At 48.6% G+C, this 19,364-nt stretch overlaps 1 protein-coding gene across 3 annotated transcripts in view; it reads left to right on the forward strand.

Moving 5' to 3' along the window:
* The first annotated feature begins 14,464 nt into the window (after positions 1 to 14,464).
* The window catches only part of LOC141258913 (uncharacterized), a 57,215-nt gene continuing 52,315 nt past the window's right edge, over positions 14,465 to 19,364 (forward strand). The window contains exon 1 of one of the 3 annotated variants that reach the window (XM_073674165.1): positions 14,465 to 15,335. In XM_073674165.1, the coding sequence (XP_073530266.1) occupies positions 14,871 to 15,335 (465 nt within the window). In that variant the 5' untranslated portion in view covers positions 14,465 to 14,870. The remainder of the gene's footprint in view (positions 15,336 to 19,364) is intronic. The other 2 variants (XM_073674163.1, XM_073674164.1) reach the window with 2 other exon arrangements.

A 19,364-nucleotide genomic window follows, 5' to 3' on the forward strand; every position in this document is an offset into this window, starting at 1 on the left:
AAAGGGGGGAGTGGAGAACTCCTAGTCTGGTCTGGTGTCACCCTGTCTCAACTACCGTCCCTATATTGGCTCTTCACCAATCGCCGCACGCGTGCCTCGCCCTGACTTTCTCTGGCGTATGGCTAAAGCTAGGGAAGGGAGGAGAGGAGCACTAGTCGATCTCCACTATACTCTATAGACAACAAGGGTAAACAAACAGGGGGGATTGCTTAGCTTTAGACAACTCCAGCCAAATGTGCCTCAAGCTCCAGAGAGGACGAAGTACTGCCCGTGCTAAAGCTTCACAAGTAGTAATGAATATCGCCAGCACCTCACTCTCAGACACACCAGGTATTTATATACTCAGGCCAGGGAGCTAATTAGCCAGAGGGACTTAGCCGCTGGGTCCTAGAGACAGCCAGCCTCTAAGAAGATGTCTGTAATGCCAAACGTAGAGATCTCCTGCAACCAACGGCAGGGCGACTGTCTGTCACCTCTGATACACCCGTGACAGTATGATGACTCAAACAAAGGAGATTGCTGTGGACCTCAGAAGAGTTGTTGATACTCATCAGGCTAGTAAAGGGGTATGATAGTCCGCAAAGTCTCAAAAGAACTAAAGGTATCCTTTAGGCAACTAAAGGCCACTTTCACATTAGCTAGTGTTAGTTTTAATGAATCCATGATCAGGAGACACTGAACAATAATGGTGTGCATAGCAGGATTATAAGGAGAAAACCATTGCTCTCCAAAAAGAATATTGCTGCCTGTCTGCAGTTTGCTAAATATATTTTGTGGACGGATTAAACCAAAAGTGAGCATTTTAGTTTAAACGAGAAGTATTATGTTTGGAGAAAAAAAAACACTGCATTACAACATGAAAACCTCATACCATTTGTGAATCACGGTGCTGGTAGTATCATGGTTGTTTTGCTGCACCTGGGCCAGGACAGCTTGTCAACATTGATGAAACAATAATTTCTGAATTTTATCAGCAAACTGTCAAGATATCTGTTCTTGAGCTTAAACTCCAGAGAATGTGGATCATGAAGCAAGACAACGGCACAAAGCACACAAGTCTAAAAAAGAATGATTAATTAGGAATAAAGTTAAAATTTTGGAATGACGAAGTCAAAGTCCTGACCTTAATCGTATAGAAACGTTGCAGAACGGCCTGAAGCGAGCAGTTCATGGGATAAAACTCACCAACATAACAGAGTTGAAGCCTTTTTGTAGGGAGGAATAAGCTAAAATTCCTCTAGACCAATGTGCAGGACTAATCAACAATTACCGGAAACATTTAGATGCAGTTATTGTCACACCAAATACTGAAGGCAAAGGGTCACATACTTATTGGATCATTTTCCTCAGTTAAAAAATGACAAAGTCTAAAATTTTTGACTCCTTTGTTATATTTGTTTTTCTTTATCTACTCTTAGATATAATTTTTGTTCAAATTTTTACAGAAATATGGTAAATTCTGATAGATTTACAAAATTGCAAGCACCTCCGTAGATGCCGAGTTGAAAAAGAGTCTGATACACTCTATACAAATATGTGTCACCCTGGCCTGGATGCCACAAAATGTAATAAAGCTGTGTCTGAGAGCAAGGGGGAGGTTCTCTAGTCAGGGGAACATTAGCATGCAGTACCTCCTGTCTCAGTCCAGTAGGGGGAGCAGGCTGCCCCTATAAAAGCTGGTGCTGGGGGCAGGGTTAGGGAGAACTTGATGGCCTGTCTCAGCACTGAGACGTGTCCCAGAGCAGAGCAGGGACAGACAGTTGCACTGCACCTAAGAGGAGGTGTGGCAGGAGGAGAGCCACAAGCCAGAGACAAGAGGCGAAGAGAGCCTGTCTTGGCAGATAAAAGACTTAGTTTACCAGACTTTGGTGTCTGAGGCTGGGAGGATTCTACATCCTCCAGCAGATGACCAGTTTGCAGGGGACTGTATATTCCTTGGCCTAAGAAGCCTGGAGGCCCTGCCACAACCGAAGGGACCAGTAAAGCCGTACAAGGCTGGGAGCAGAAAGGAACCCACGTCGCAGGCCATACAGGCGAGAATACACGGAAAGCTCGGAAACGTGGGCTGTTACCCTATAACGAGGAGATAGCCAGAAGGAGCGCAGAAAGCATGGTAGGCCTACACCCTCACCCTGACCAGGGCCAATTTCCCCGTTGCTCTCAGACATCCAGGTCCCCTCCTAGCTGGGACTGTTTATGGGTCAGTTTACCTGTTTCAGTAAAGACCCTGGACTGCAACCTATTGTCTGTGTGCTCCTTCGCGCCTCCAGCACTACCGGTACTGGGACTCTCACCACCATCACTCCCACCATCCATTATACTGCCCTGGGGCCGCACTCTTCCCGTGGGGAGTCACACTACCCCAGCTGCACACATCATCAGCCTCAGCGGTCTGCATGCAGCGGCGGTTCGTAATAACCGCAATCCACGGGTGGCGTAGTCGGACATAATCAACAACACATAACGGACTACCACTGGCCTGACCACCCTGAGCCACGGAACCGGGTTGCCACTACTACTCCCATCGTTCCCCCTATTGCCCGGATCCGAGTGCCCCACGGCCCAGGGGGCGAGTCAAATACGTTTTAGGAAGAATGATAGTGGTTGTTCCAAATAGGTGTAATATATAAATACTACAGTCTTAAAAGAGGTTGGAAGGAGTATAATAATAATAATGGAGTCCGAACATTGTAATTATGACAGGGAAAGAGCTGCACAGTGCACTGGAACAATCAAGTCATCAACCCAGTTGCATAATACTGGATGACTGATCCTGCTCACTGCACTACAACACGTCTTTCGCTGTGTCACTTTCTCAGGGAGGCGTAATACTCCATTTCAAACTACATTTAGCTAGAAATGTCTTTATTTTAACTACAGCGTTTAACGCACACATCAATGGTAATCATAACACTGTGAATGAGCTTTGTTAGTGACTGGTGGGTGGGTGTAAGAGGGAACGGTCATAAAACCCACAGACTTGTGATGCTAATTGAAACACTTGTCAGATGGCACAAAAGCACGTGAAGAGTCATTATGGAGACGTGCAATGTAATTCATCTCCTGAGCAGCTTACTGACTGTGGTGAACTAACTTTAAATTGTAAGTTTTATTAGGATATTAAAAACTATTATCCACTCCTCTGCTCACTACAGCCGCTTGCATCATGGCCGGGAGAAATAGCGTCTGTAGTGTAGAGCAGAGGAGTAGTCAGCAGAGGGGTGATATGTGCCCTATGCTTAAGACGGATATATGACCTCATATGGGCTAAATAAAAGGAAATAGGCACTGCTGTTTCCATGAGCTATGAGCAAGACAGTTTAATGTGCAAGCCACTATTCTTGATGAAGGTAAAATAATTACACTGTGTCATGAAGCACAAAAATCCCTAGGTAGGAGGCACAGATATCCCAATACATCTAAGGGAGTTTGTGAATGGCCACCTGATAGTGGAACTAGTAGGGGATTTGTTATCTATGGCCTTAGGCCTAGTGTAATATATGGTCTTTTATGTTTTGGCTGAAAATGAAATAAATATCTATGCACAAATAAATATATTGGGGACTGTGCAATATGAATGAGTGGAGTGGAGGAGATACTCTGCTGAATTAGCTAAAAGTATATGAGACATTCACGACGGAAGGTTATACACATTATTTTATTGTTAGTATCCGGCTCTGTCCTTGAATTAGGATACAGAGGGGATAGACTGTATAAAAGCACGGTGGATGATTGAATAATTGTTTTTAATATCCTAATTAAAGTTACATTTTAAAGTTAGTTCACCACAGTCAGTAAATTGTAGAAATTAGTGAACTTTATTATCTTGAGTTTATGGTCATCCTTCAGTAACTAGTAATTCATCTCTCGGCACAAATGATTCTACACCAATAAGTGCTACATTATATACATACATATATACTTATATAAATAAAAACATGGCCATAAACGTTCCAAAGAACTGATTGTACAAATTGGGGGAGAGGAGATAGAGAACATTAAGCACTTACAGTCAATCTGTAACGGGTCTGGGAGGCGGAACCTCTGAGCAACTATACAAGGGGGCGGTCCTTGTAAGGAAGCGGGTGGCTCCCGGGGAAGACGGGCAGATAGTCACGGCAAGTGACAGGGACAGTCTCTGGGTAGAAGGGCAGGTAGTCACGGCAAGTGACAGGGACAGTCTCTGGGTAGAAGGACGGGTACTCACGGGAAGTGACAGGGACAGTCTCTGGATAGAAGGACAGCAGGCAGGTGGCTGGTGAGCGCTCCCAGGTGAGCAGGCAAGAGTCTCTGGACAGGCAGGTGGTCACGGCAAGTGACGGCAGAGCCTCCAGGTAGGCTAGCAGGCAGGTAGCAGATGAGCGCTCCCAGGTGAGCGGGCAAGAGTCTCTGGACGGGCAGGTGGTCACGGCAAGTGACAGCGGAGCCTGCAGGTAGGCTAGCAGGCAGGTAGCAGGTGAGCGCTCCCAGGTGAGCAGGCAAGAGTCTCTGGACAGGCAGGTGGTCACGGCAAGTGACGGCTAAGCCTCCAGGTAGGCTAGCAGGCAGGTAGCAGGTGAGCGCTCCCAGGTGAGCGGGCAAGAGTCTCTGGACGGGCAGGTGGTCACGGCAAGTGACAGCGGAGCCTCCAGGTAGGCTAGCAGGCAGGTAGCAGATGAGCGCTCCCAGGTGAGCGGGCAGGCTGGTCCATAGACAGACTGACAGGTGTCGGAAGGCAGACCGTCGGACCGCAGACTTGCAAGCAGGTAAACGGATATCAGGCAGGTATCAAGCAGGAATCTGGCAGGTGACTGGCAGGTAACTGGTAACGGGACCTGAGGGCTGAAGCAGAGTGAAGGCTTTGCAACAACATTGCTCGGGCACCTCAATTTTGGAGGAGGTGCCTTATATATGGTGAGGTCCCCCGGCCATTGGCCGGGGACTCCTTAGGACGGCGCGCGCGGCCCCTTTAAGAGAGGGGGAGCGCGCACCCTAAGCACAGTGGCCGGGAAGCAGCGCGCGCTGCCAGCAGAGCGGGAGGAGGACGCCGGGCACGGAGTGGAGAGGTGAGGGGAACAGCGTCCCTGCCTAGCAGGAGGCAGGGATGCCGACGCTACAGTACCCCCCCCTTTAGGCCCCCCCTTTTTTAGGCCAGACCAAACCCCTTCCAATCTACCAGAAAAAAGGTTTTTCCTCTTACCCTTTTGGTGGCCAGAATGTTCTCTACCTCAAACTCATTTTCAGCGGAAACCGGAGCAGGAGGCGTACCTGTAGACTTGGAAAAAGAGTTAAGTACCACGGGTTTGAGGAGAGATACATGGAAGGAGTTAGGGATCCGCAAGTTGGCAGGGAGTTTCAATTTATAGGCCACTGGGTTGATTTGTTTGATAACGTCTAGTGGGCTGATGAACTTGTAGGAAGGAATCTTGAGCCGGACATACTTGGACGAGAGCCAGACTTTATCTCCAGGACGGAATTGTGGAGGATCCAGGCGTTTTTTGTCAGCGTGTTTTTTCATCCGCTCGGACGACTGAAGGAGTGCGGATCGGGTACTCTCCCAAATGGAGGAAAATTTGCTAACGAGAGATTCCGCAGCCGGATTGTCCACCGATGTGGAGACGGGAAATGGGATCAGAGGATGCTGACCGAAGACTACAAAAAACGGGGATCTGGAGGAAGATTCGCTCTCGTGATTATTGTAAGAGAATTCGGCCCATGGCAGGAGATCCACCCAACCTGAATGGTGGGCATTAACGAAGTGCCGGAGGTAACTGGTCAGGATCTGATTGATCCGCTCCACTTGACCATTGGACTGTGGGTGGTATGCGGAGGAGAAGTCCAGGGTGACGTCTAGCAGCTTACATGTGGCTCTCCAGAAGCGTGAGGTGAACTGAACCCCACGATCCGACACGATGTGGAGGGGCAGGCCATGGAGACGGAAGATGTGGCGGATAAAGTCTTTAGCCAGCTCGGGTGCAGACGGGAGTCCTGGCAGGGGAATGAAATGAGCCATTTTGGAAAAGCGGTCAGCGACCACCCAAATGACCGTACAACTGGCAGAGACAGGGAGATCTGTTATGAAGTCCATAGCTATATGCTGCCAGGGGGCAGCAGGTACTGGAAGAGGAAGGAGGCGACCGGCTGGCAGGTGTCTCGGAACCTTGTTGCGGGCGCAGGACACACAGGCAGAAACAAAGTCTATTACGTCCTTGTGCAGGGTAAGCCACTAGTGCCGGGTGATAAGCTGGAGGGTCTTTTTCTGACCGGCATGGCCAGCAAGCTTAGACGAGTGACCCCAGTGTAGGATCTTCTCCCGATCAGGTACCGTTACGAATGTCTTACCTGGAGGGAGACGATTTAGACTCACGGGGGCCACCTGCATTACTCTGGTGGGATCGATGATGTGTTTAGGTTCCTCCTCAAGATCAGACACCAGGAAGGATCGGGACAAGGCGTCAGCTTTGATGTTTTTGTCAGCCGGGCGAAAATGAAGAACAAAATCAAAGCGAGCAAAAAACAAGGACCACCGGGCTTGGCGCGGGTTAAGTCTCTGGGCACTCTGGAGGTAAGCCAAGTTCTTGTGGTCCGTGTAAATTATTACCGGGTGAAGAGCCCCCTCGAGCAGGTAACGCCACTCCTCCAATGCCAGCTTAATGGCCAATAATTCTCGGTCTCCTATAGAATAGTTGCGCTCGGAAGAGGAGAAGAGTTTGGAGAAGAAGCCGCACGTTACCATTCTCCCGGAAGACGATTTTTGGGTAAGTACCGCTCCGACTCCAGAGGAGGAGGCATCAACTTCCAGGAAGAATTGCTTGTTGCCGTCCGGGCGATGCAGCACCGGGGCGGAAGAGAAAGTCTGTTTTAAGGAAAGAAAGGCTTCATCAGCTTCGGGCGGCCATTCTCTGGGATTAGTGCCCTTACGGGTGAGCGCAGAGATTGGGTCAGTCCGGGAAGAGAAGTGCGGTATGAAGAGGCGGTAGTAGTTGGCGAAGCCCAGGAACCGCTGAATAGCCTTCAACCCCTCTGGTCGAGGCCACTTCTCGATGGCAGACAGTTTCTCAGGATCCATTCGTAGGCCGGTCTGAGAAATTATGTAGCCCAAAAACGGAAGCGAGGACTGCTCAAAGAGGCAATTCTCATATTTAGCGTAGAGGTGGTTCTGCCTGAGCCTGAGCAGAACCTGACGAACATCCCTCCGGTGTGTGGGGAGATCCGGAGAGAAGACCAAGATGTCGTCCAGGTACACCACTACGCAGGAGTAGAGAAGGTCCCGGAAGATGTCATTGACCAACTCTTGAAAGACGGCGGGAGCGTTACAGAGACCGAAGGGCATTACCAGGTATTCATAGTGGCCGTCCCGGGTGTTGAATGCCGTCTTCCATTCATCCCCCTGACGGATACGGACCAGGTTATACGCCCCACGGAGGTCCAGCTTGGTGAAGATTCTAGCCCCCCTCAGACGGTCAAATAATTCCGGAATGAGCGGAAGGTGGTATTTATTCTTCACCGTGATCTGGTTAAGGCCTCTATAGTCTATACAGGGACGGAGTGAGCCATCCTTCTTTTTGACGAAGAAGAAGCCTGCTCCCGCCGGGGAAGTAGATTTCCGGATGAATCCCCGGGCCAGATTCTCCTCAATATATTCTGACATGGATCGGGTCTCAGCAGCGGACAAAGGGTAAATGCGCCCACGGGGAGGAGTAGCGCCGGGCATCAGGTCGATTGGGCAGTCGTATGGTCTATGAGGGGGTAATGTCTCTGCCTCCTTTTTATTAAAGACGTCCGCATACGACCAATAAGGAGCCGGAAGACCAGGTAGATTGGCTGGAGTAGGAGAAGGACGGACAGGATGGATGGGAACTAAACAAGTCTTATGTCAGTCCTGTCCCCAGCGAAGGACTTCTCCGGTCTGCCAATCAAGCATGGGTGCATGTTTCTGAAGCCAAGGTAGGCCTAGCAATAGGGCGTGAGAGAGTCCAGGCAGAACATGAAAGAAGATGCTCTCAGAGTGCAGCATTCCCACCTGCAGGGTTATGGATTCGGTGATGAGTTGGATGGGATGTGGTAAGAGGCCCCCATCCACGGCAGCGACAGATAAGGGTACAGCTAGAGGTTTGGTGGGAATGCGGAATTTCTCTACCAGAGACTGAGAAATGAGATTTCCGGCAGCTCCAGAGTCAAGTTGGGCTAGTTCAAAATAACGGTTCTCCCCGCAGATGATAGAGACCGACAGCAACAGAGATGGAGAGGGTTTACTCTTGTCTAGGACGACCTCTCTGAGCGATCCTAGACACAGGCGTTTCCCGACCTCTCCGGGCAGGAACGGATCCGGTGCTCCTTACTGCCACAGTAGAAGCAGCTCCCCTCGGCACGGCGTAACTCTTGACGGGTTTTGACCATCTTGGTCTGGTCGACCTGCATAGGCTCGGGTGAGTGCGCCTGGGGAGTAGCAGGAGAAGGGACAGGTTTCTGAAAGGTAGGGGCTAGACGTGGAAACCTCCTCTCACGGGTGACCTCTTTGGCGCGTTCCTGGAACCGGATGTCAATCCGGGTGGCAAGAGTTAAGTCGTCGAGAGTGGTAGGTATGTCCCGACCGGCGAGTTCATCTTTAATACGGCCGGACAGACCCTCCCAAAAGACAGACACCAGGGCGTCGTTATCCCAGGCCAGCTCCGAAGCAAGGGTACGGAACCGTATGGCATATTGGCCCACCGTGAGATTTCCTTGATGGAGAAGTAGCAGAGATGATGCGGATGAGGTCTTCCGTCCGGGTTCGTCGAAGACTTTCCGGAAAGCCGTGAGAAAGGCTGGCAGGTTGGACACCAGGGGGTCTCCTCTCTCCCACAGAGGATTTAGCCAAGCCAGTGCCTCCCCCGTGAGATGGGACATGATGAAGGCTACTTTGGCCCGGTCGGAGATAAACTGGTGGGACAGGAGTTCAAAGTGCACTGGTTTATGAAGCCCCGAGCTTGAGCGGGGTTGCCTCCGAAGCGAGGAGGTGCAGAAAGCCGGGGTCCGGGGCAGGATGCCATGGTATTGGTGGGCAGCGGCGCTGCCGGGCTGCGAGTCATGACACTAGCGGTGGTTGCTGGTGGAGCAGTCAGAGTGTCCAGGCGAGAGTTGACATTCCGCAGATGACTCAGGATGGACTCCTGTTGGGACCTCTGATGGGACAGTTCATGACATAGGTCCGAGAGCAAGGGAGCTTGGGTGCCACCGGGTTCCCTGGCCCGAGCAAACTGTAACGGGTCTGGGAGGCGGAACCTCTGAGCAACTATACAAGGGGGCGGTCCTTGTAAGGAAGCGGGTGGCTCCCGGGGAAGACGGGCAGATAGTCACGGCAAGTGACAGGGACAGTCTCTGGGTAGGAGGGCCGGTAGTCACAGCAAGTGACAGGGACAGTCTCTGGGTAGAAGGGCAGGTAGTCACGGCAAGTGACAGGGACAGTCTCTGAGTAGAAGGACGGGTACTCACGGCAAGTGACAGGGACAGTCTCTGGGTAGAAGGACAGCAGGCAGGTGGCTGGTGAGCGCTCCCAGGTGAGCGGGCGAGAGTCTTTGGACAGGCAGGTGGTCACGGCAAGTGACGGCAGAGCCTCCAGGTAGGCTAGCAGGCAGGTAGCAGGTGAGCGCTCCCAGGTGAGCGGGCAAGAGTCTCTGGACGGGCAGGTGGTCACGGCAAGTGACGGCAGAGCCTCCAGGTAGGCTAGCAGACAGGTAGCAGGTGAGCGCTCCCAGGTGAGCAGGCAAGAGTCTCTGGACAGGCAGGCGGTCACGGCAAGTGACGGCAGAGCCTCCAGGTAGGCTAGCAGGCAGGTAGCAGGTGAGCGCTCCCAGGTGATCGGGCAAGAGTCTCTGGACGGGCAGGTGGTCACGGCAAGTGACAGCGGAGCCTGCAGTTAGGCTAGCAGGCAGGTAGCAGATGAGCGCTCCCAGGTGAACGGGCAGGCTGGTCCATAGACAGACTGACAGGTGTCGGAAGGCAGACCGTCGGACCGCAGGCTTGCAAGCAGGTAAACGGATATCAGGCAGGTATCAAGCAGGAATCTGGCAGGTGACTGGCAGGTAACTGGTAACGGGACCTGAGGGCTGAAGCAGAGTGTAGGCTTTGCAACAACATTGCTCGGGCACCTCCATTTTGGCACAGTGGCCGGGAAGCAGCGCGCGCTGCCAGCAGAGCGGGAGGAGGACGCCGGGCACGGAGTGGAGAGGTGAGGGGAACAGCGTCCCTGCCTAGCAGGAGGCAGGGACGCCGACGCTACACAATCTAAGGACTCTTTTTTTGCATACAAGAAAATCGGACCATTTTTCATCAGAATTGGATCTAATTTGTATCCATTTTTAACCCATGTGCCTATGTGGCATACATTTTTATAGTATACTAGATGGTGGCCCGATTCTAATGCATCGGGTATTCTAGAATATGTATGCGGCCGACCGGGCGCAATCAGCAAAACTGTGTTTAAATTTAGCGACAAGATCGGTGATTGGTCACGGGTGGCGGCCGCGACCAATCAGTGAACTGTGTTAGTGAGGACCGGAGAGCTTGTTTAAATTTGGCGATAAAAGCGACCAATCAGCAGAGCGTTGTTTAAATTTGGCGGCAATCTCGCTGATTGGTAGCGGTCGCTGGCGGCCGCGACCAATCAGCACAGCGGTGTTTACATTTGGCACCTATATCGCTGATTGGTCGCGGCCGGCCACCGCGACCAATCAGCAGAGCGGCGATTAAATGTGCCGCCCATTTCGCTGATTGGTCGCGGTCGGCCACCGCGACCAATTAGCAGAGCGGCGTTTAAATTTGCCGCCCATCTCGTTCATTGGTCGCGGCCGGCCACCGCGACCAAGCAGCAGAGCGTTGTTTAAATTTGGCGCCAAGCTCGCTGATTGGTCGCGGCTGGCGTCCGCGACCAATTAGCACAGCAGTGTTTAAATGTGGCGTCAAAATTGGTGATTGGTCGCGAGCAGCGGCCGCGACCAATCAGCAGAGCGGTGTTTAACTTTAGCGCCAACATCACTGATTGGTCGCGTGCGGAGAGCGCGACCAATCAGCGAATCGTATTGGTGAGCAGCGGAATCGTATTAGTGAGGACCGGGGAGCGGCGCTGCCTGTGCGACTACTTCCGCTGCGAGAAGCCGGGACATGAGCGACTGCTCGCAGCAGAAGTATCCCGACCCGCAGCGCCGCTCCCCGGTCCTCCCTTGACACCCTAGCCGCTGATGTCCCCACAGTATCCGCATGGTGTTACAAAGGTCCTTACATTTGTGTTAAAAATCGCTGATTGGTCGCTGGCGCTGCACGCAACCAATCACCGATTTGGGTGCCAAATTTAAATATCGGCCGCGACCAATCACCGATCTTGGCTCCACATTTAAACACCGCTGTGCTGATTGGTCGCCGACGCTGGGCACGACCAATCACCGATTTTGGCGCCACATTTAAATAGCGTCCGTGACCAATCAGTACAGCGGTGTTTAAATGTGGAGCCAAGATCGGTGATTGGTCGCGGCCGATATTTAAATTTGGCGCCCAAATCGGTGATTGGTCGCGGGCAGCGCCAGCGACCAATCAGCGATTTTTAACACAAATGTCCGGACCTTTGTAAATGCGGATACTGTGGGGACATCAGCGGCTAGGGTGTAAAGGGAGGACCGGGGAGCTGCGCTGCCGGTCCGGATACTTCTGCTGCGAGCGCCCGCTCATGTCCCGGGTTCTCGCAGCGGAAGTATCCGCACAGGCAGCGCCGCTGACATCCATGCGGCTAGGGTGTGAAGGGAGGACCGGGGAGCGGAGCTGACATCCAATTGGTCGCGGCCGCTATTTAAATGTGCCGCACAAATCGGTGATTGGTCGCCGTCTTGGCCCGCGACCAATCACTGATCTTGCCGCAAAAGTTAAACACTACTGTGCTGATTGGTCGCGGACGCTGCCCGCGACCAATCACCGATTTGGGCGCCAAATGTAAATATCGGCCGCGACCAATCACCGATCTTGGCTCCACATTTAAACACCGCTGTGCTGATTGGTCGCGGCCGATATTTAAATCAGTGATTGGTCGGGTCCGAAGACCGCGACCAATCATCGAATCGTCTTGGCGAGCACCGGGGAGCGGCGCTGCCTGTGCGGGTACTTCCGCTGCGAGAACCCGGGACATGAGCGGGCGCTCACAGCAGAAGTATCCCGACCCGCAGCGGCGCTCCCCGGTCCTCTCTTCCGCATGGAGGTCAGCGACGCCGGCGGTCCTTCCGCTGCTACCGGCCGGGAGATGAGCGCCTCGCGCCGCTCATCTCCCGGCTGCATCTCCGTCCCGCAGATGGGTCCGGCAGTCGAGGTCCTTCTGCTGGTACCGGCCGGGAGATGAGCGCCTCGCGGCGCTCATCTCCCGGCTGCATCGCCGCTCAGCTCCGTCCCGCAGATGAGACGCTAACGGCCGCCATCTTTTTTCAGAAATCCCGCGGCGCTGATTGGCCGCTGCCGGACCAATGAGCGACGCAGGATTTCCTGGACAGACAGACAGACAGACAGACGGGATAAGACGATTATATATATATAGATATATGGTGTATGTATATGTTGTGTATTGGTCACATAGCATGTTTGTGCACCTGTACGTTAATTTAACACTAAAGCTGTGCAGGCCCTATTTTTTATTTTTTGTAGTACATATCGGGATGTGTGCGCCCCTCCAGGGCTCAGCACCCTTGTCTACCCATCTTTCCCACATAAGGTTTTAATAGCGAGCTATGTCTTGTTTCCTTTTCACTCTACATTCAGATGAGGCTGGTTTGGCACATGGAGAGGTAGGACATTTAGTGGTTAGAGACCATCCATATTTAAGTGCACCTTGATGTGGTTGGATGGCTTTTTGCGCACTTTGATCAAAAACGCTAAGTACCTTACGTTTTTAACATCTACAGCAATATCGGAGTTCATGTACTCATTCATCACAGAGTGCTGACGCATCGTGTATGTATATATTTCATAGAATCATAGACTGTTAGAGTTGGAAGAGACCTCCAGGGTCATCGTGTCCAACCTCCTGCTCAATGCAGGAGTCACTAAACCATCTCAGACAGATAGCTGTCCAGCCTCTGTTTGAAGACTTCCATTGAAGGAGAACTCACCACCTCTCGTGGCAGCCTGTTCCACTCATTGATCACCCTAACTGTCAAAAAGTTTTTTCTGATATCTAATCGGTATCTTTTCCCATTCATTTTCATCCTATTGCTTCTAGTATTTCTTTGTGCAAATGAGAATAAAGCTGATCCCTCTACACTGTGACATCCCTTCAGATATTCATAGACAGCTATTAAGTCTTCTCTCAGTCTTCTCTTTTCCAAGCTAAACATTCCCAGATCCTTTAACAGTTCCTAAGAGGACATTGTTTGCAGACCGGTCACCATTTTGGTCGCTCTTCTCTAAACTTGCTCCAGTTTTTTATGTCTTTTTTAAGATGTGGTGTCCAGAACTGGACACAGTATTCCAGATGAGGTCTGACCAAAGAGGAGCAGATGGGGATAATTACTTCACTAATGCATCCTGACCCAAGAAATTTGCCTTATTGTCCTCACGATTGGGGACAGGGACTGATGGTGAATGGTGACCATATCTGTGAATGGTGATAATATCTGTACATCGCTGTGGAAAACATTGGTAATATTAAATTTTCAGCACTAGTTGTAAAACATAGTAAAAAATTTTGCCATGATCTCCTCTATAGAGAAAAGTTTGTGACAATTGCAAAAAATTCAGCCATGACTATTTATTTATTTATTTTTGCAATGGTGACAACTTTTTTTCTATTGGGTATTAGAGTTGAGCAAAAACTCCATGATTGCCAGACTAGAGCCTTCCGAATCACCTAACAGATTTGTATTATCCCACATGTGCATTGTGCTATAGCATAATTGATGTTGTGGAACCTACTCATCAGAAGAGGCGTCAGGGATACCGCAGATAGTAGGAGTTTTTTAGGGCTCTGGTCGCGGACTACGGAAGTGACTGCTGCACCAGGGTCCTGAATCTTTTTTCTTAACTCTGTTGGGTATCCTTGAGGTCACATTGCAGTTATTGGGTGTCATTATGAAGCTCCAGTTTCATTGTGCACTTTTCATTTTATGTTTGTTTGTACTTCATTTCTTTATATCTTTGAGATCTAGTATTGTGTGAACTGCTTGCAATATCCAATTTTTCAGGGCCAAGGTTATTATACAGTAGATGCACTTTTTGGCCTTACTTTGGGCCATTTCATATTTACCCCAAATTATCCTTTGTGTTCCATAGCTTATAGTCAAATGTTCTAAAATACACATATAGATACATTTCACATGCACAGGGAAATGTCAGCAATGTGTTATACACTTTTTTACTTTTGGTGAAAATCCACCAGTTCCACCCAATTTCCGCTCCTGTTTTAAGCCTAAATTCCAAGGTTTCAAATTTTCCATGCTGTATTATTTTAGGCTCTTGTCCCTGCTCCGCCTGTTGTTGGCCCAGACACTCCTCTGTCTGAGTTAACTTTTTACTGCAGCTTCTCGCTTCAGAGTAAAGTGCTTTCCTTCCAGGCTGACTTTAATATTTAACTGTGTGCGTCTGGTGCCTGACAGAGAGAGCCTGGGCATTGTGGAGAACAGAGAGAGAAAGAAAGAGAGGTGTTAACACAAGTCAAACCAAGAAATGCATATTTTAGAAGTGAGAATTTGCCTGTGCAGAAAGAGCAGTGATCTTGTAAGAGATTCTCAAGACCTGAACATGGATGGTTGGATCCTCAGAAGACATTTTCATTAATTTTATGGTTCTTCAAGGATATATCCTAAAACGAATACTACAGATTAAGGATATTTGGCTAGAAGTAGTTCATGTAGGACTCCACGGATGTAAATTGTGCTGTTATGGGCAGTGGCAGCAGTAAGAGCAAAAGAAGAGTCATCAACTTCTGCAGCCAACAGCTCCTACGTCCTACAGAGATAACCGAAGGCGAAAGTACTATACAAGGAAGTGTTGACTGTAAGCAAAATGAAAAAGATGACGGGAGGACATCAAAGGCCACCCAGCCTGGTCTGGAGATGGAAGACAGCAGGTTCCCTCCAGATGACCCAGATCTGCAGCTACTAGATGACATACTGACTGAGTCTGAGGATTGCTTGTCTTGGCAGGAGCCCATATGTAAAGGGCAGAAGATGACAGCCTCGCCTCACACTGATGGTAATCCTGACTTGCTGTCACAATGCCAAGAAAATCAAAAACAGGGTAAAAAAGTTCCAAGGATTCTACAAACCACCACAGAGATACAGCCTGAATCTTCTGAGAGTAGAGGAACCCAACACAGAGTGCAACATATAGAAGACAGCAAAACAGTGAGTAGAAAGCAGACCTACCGCCCGAAAGAGGGCGACAGCTTCATGAGTTAACAATAATTCCAATGATTTCCGGGATACTTTCCTGCTGAGCTCCTGCATCTAATCTGTCATTGCACGTGCCATAAAATGGTCATATTTTTTCGAGAACCTGTTTCAGATTCTGCATCTTCCTCAAACTCTTCTAACTAGGGCCAATTTTATTTTTTGCTCTTTCTCCTTCTTTTTTTTCATCGACATAGCCATATGAGGGCTTGTTTATTGAGGGACAAATTGTAATTTTGAATGACCCCATTCATTTCATCATATAATTTGCTGAGAAATAGGGAAAAATTCCAAGTAGGATGAAATAGAGACAAAAAAAGATATCCACCATTGTTTTTTGGGGTTTCATTTTCACAGTTTATTGTCGGGTAAAATTCTCCAGGTCAGTAAGGCTATGTTCACACATTGCATTTTTGCAGCTTTTTTTGCTGCAAATTTTCAGCTGAGTTTTACAGTACCAGCATAATCTATGAGATTTCAGAAATCTCATGCCCACAGCTTGTTTTTTTTCCTGACTGTTTTGTCAAAGAGCTGCTTTTTTGCAAAATATAGCATGTCACTTCTTTCAGCATTTTTTGCAGCGTTTTTCACCCATTGAAAGCAATGGGAAGTGCAAAAATGCAGCAAAAAACGCAGGTATCAGATTTTGCTCCGTTTTTGGTGCTAAAACCTGAGGAAGTTGAATCAGGTTATTATGCACTAAACTTTATCTGCTTGCACAACAGACAAATGTACCCTGACAAAACGCAGTAAAAAACTCAGCACAAACTCATCAAAACCTGCTTTTTTGAGGTTGTTTTTTTACTGCCAAGAGAGCAGGTTTTGCCTGCAGAAAAAAACGCTGCAAAAACGCAACGTGTGAACATAGCCTATGGATTCTGAACGTGTATAGTTTTTAGAAGTGGCAAAAAGCAATTCAGAAATTTGTAACAATAAAAATTTGGTTAATTTCCCCATTTTCTGAGATCCTTAACATTTTTTTCCATTGATGGAGCTGTGGGAGGGGTTTTTTTGTGTGGCATTTTGGGGTACATGTAATCCATTTTTGGGGGAAGGTGTGACGACCAAAAAACAGCTTTTCTGGCATTTCAATCTTTTTTTTTGTTTTAAGGGATATACACCACACGGGTTGAAAAATGTTATATTTTGAAAGATGACACTTCTGAGGATACAGCGATACCACAATACCGCATATGTTTTTTTTTTTATATTTCTTTATTCTTAAAGGGAGAAGAGGTGGGTGATGCAAATTTCTGCTTTGTTAACTATTGAATATTCTAAAACCTTTTTATTTTGCCATGTGTGGACAGCACTCAGCTTCAGAGCCCACTGCATACATCCACACCTAACATAGGACAATCTACAGTATGTCGGGAAGCAAATTAAACCTGGAGGTTCTCTGCTAAACCCCATGTAATCAGCTGTTACGGGTTGGGGAAATCCTATAGCGAGTTCTCATTTGCCTGCTCCATGTTTTGGTACCAGGATCTAGTGGCACATTACTGGACCCTGCTGAAGGGAAAGACACCAATAACATGGCCAGGGTATGTAAAAAGTATGTACTGTAATCTAGAAAGTGGTCAATCATTATATACGAGCATCAATAGCAGTGCAGCTCGATCCTTGGCAACTTTTAAAGTATGTTTTTCTCTGAAATGTTGCAGTATCAAACATACTTGACTGAAATCATACAGCCACTGTCTGATACTACATGATGCCTGTGGATTGGGCAGCATGGATCAGCTATCAGGTTCACTTTAAGTCCAAGTGGGTGTTATCAGATAGTTTTCACTCAGAGCGGGCACTTCTTCTCCCTATATGAGTTGCAATCTGATATCATCCACTTGGGCTTAAAAAAAGTTTACTCATTAGGTTCATGTCACGCAAGGTGTGCAACACAAAGGGAAGAGGGGGAGGAAGTCCAAACACTAGGGAAAGGGGGAGTGGAGACCCCTAGGCAGATCTAATATCACCCTGCCTACCCAACCATCTCTATATAGGTTCCACACCTATCGCCGAACAAGACCCTCAACCCTGTATGTCCCTAGAGCTTGGCCCTAGATAGAGAGGGGGAGGGGTGAGCACTGCTCAGGCCCCACTACAAACTAAAGACAACAAAGTAGACAAACAAAGGGGATAAACTTAGCTTGAGCAGACACCAGAGGGGAAACGTCAACTGTCTTCCAAGGGCACCAGAGAAGAAGTCAGCCAACAGCTAGTGCTCCAAGCATGCACAAAGGTAAGTATAAGTATCACCGGCGGTTCCCTGCAGCAAACTGAGAGTTTTTAACTCCCCTGCAAGGGTGTGTCAATTAACAGCAGGAGGGAGGTCGCCACTGGGTCTTAAAGGAAGAAGGATTAAGAAGGCATCTGCAATGCCAAGCACAGTGACCTTCTACAGCCAGATCCAGCTGACTATAACACCTGACACACCCGTGACAGTTCCAATACTTTGCTAATCTGCAAAATTTAAAAAAAACACACAAAAAATGTTTTTTATTCCACCCTCCATCCACTATTACGTCATTTGGCCAGTTCAACATCAAAACTTTGGTCAGAGGTCCTCACTAATGCCGCTGTCAGTTTCTCATGGCGGCATTTATGGCACATGGACCTGGGATTGCTGTGTGCCGATGAGTTGGAATGGCAGCCAGGGATCTGCTGAAGGCCCCCTTGGCTGTCATGTTGAATTGCTATGAAGCCCTTCATAGGAGACCTTGGTTTTAACTAAGTTATGTAATACAGTTGTATTGCAGTTTATAGTCCAAGTAAGCAATCTCAGATTCCAGACCAATATGGGACTAAAAAAAAGAGGCAAAGAGTAAAAAAAAAAAAAAACTCAAAATTTGAATCAAACCCATTTTCCCCCATTAAAAGTAGACATTAAAAGAAATCTAAAAAATAAACAAATTTAGTATCACCATATCCATATACTATAAGTCCATTCTGTCAAAATATAAAATGATTTAACCAATACGGTAAAGGCCAAAGAGTAAAAAGCAATCAAAATGCCCTGCAACCAAATGGAATAAACAGGGATCAAAACATCATATGCACCCCAAAATGGTAATAATAAAAACTACAGCTCGACACGCAAAAAAAAAATCCTTAATAAAGAATATGGCCGCTATTACAGCTACCATTGTTTTTCTAATCAGTTTTCCCAGGATCTTGAATAGCAAATAAACCTAATGTATGATATGAGATATTTTTGTTAATCTTCATTGTGATCTAATAACGTCCAGTGTGTAGAGATGTCACAGGTGACGGGAAACTGAGGCCTTTACTGGGAGAAAAAATATGCAGAATTGGCTGCAATGTAGATGAAATCTATTACATCTGTAAGTGCAGACGCTCCGGGGCTGAACGGGAATAAATGCTTCTAGCGTCACCTTGTGGTGAATCCGAGGCCTAGTGCACAAAGCCGTAATACATGTCCATATTATTGCATCCACTAGACTGCTCCATCCAATCCCATATTACAGAGGTAATCATTCCTAGAAGCGTTGCTGTGGGAATCTACAGTATCACCAAATCCCTGCCCCTCTGGGTGCATCTCTGCTGTGTGCATGAGACCCTTATATTTATTAGGGATTAATGTGTATACAGGGCTCCTGCCAAAGTCAGTTGTTTAGACGTCATTCTTCTATTGTATAGGCCAGGGCTTCACAAGCTTTATCTACTATGGCCTCAGCATCCAAAATATTATCATAAAATTACATCTACAGAACATATGAGAACAAAAATGAGCTAAACCAGGGGTCTCAAACCCACGGCCCTCGGGCCGCATGCGGCCCCTCCGGCTGCTTCTTGCGGCCCGCAGGCACAGACCCCGCAACTATCGCGGCTCTCTCCAGCAGCCGCCAACATCAGCGCTGTAATGCAGTGTATTGCCGCGCAGAGACCGGCTCTCTGCACAGCAATACCAGTGCCAGCCGCCGGCCTATCAGAGGCCAGCAGCTGACATTGGCGTCCCAGTGCAGC

This window comes from Phyllobates terribilis, unplaced genomic scaffold (genome assembly GCF_046119375.1).
Source record: "Phyllobates terribilis strain yellow unplaced genomic scaffold, ASM4611937v1 Scaffold_3__8_contigs__length_932513732, whole genome shotgun sequence".
Lineage (NCBI taxonomy): Eukaryota > Metazoa > Chordata > Amphibia > Anura > Dendrobatidae > Phyllobates > Phyllobates terribilis.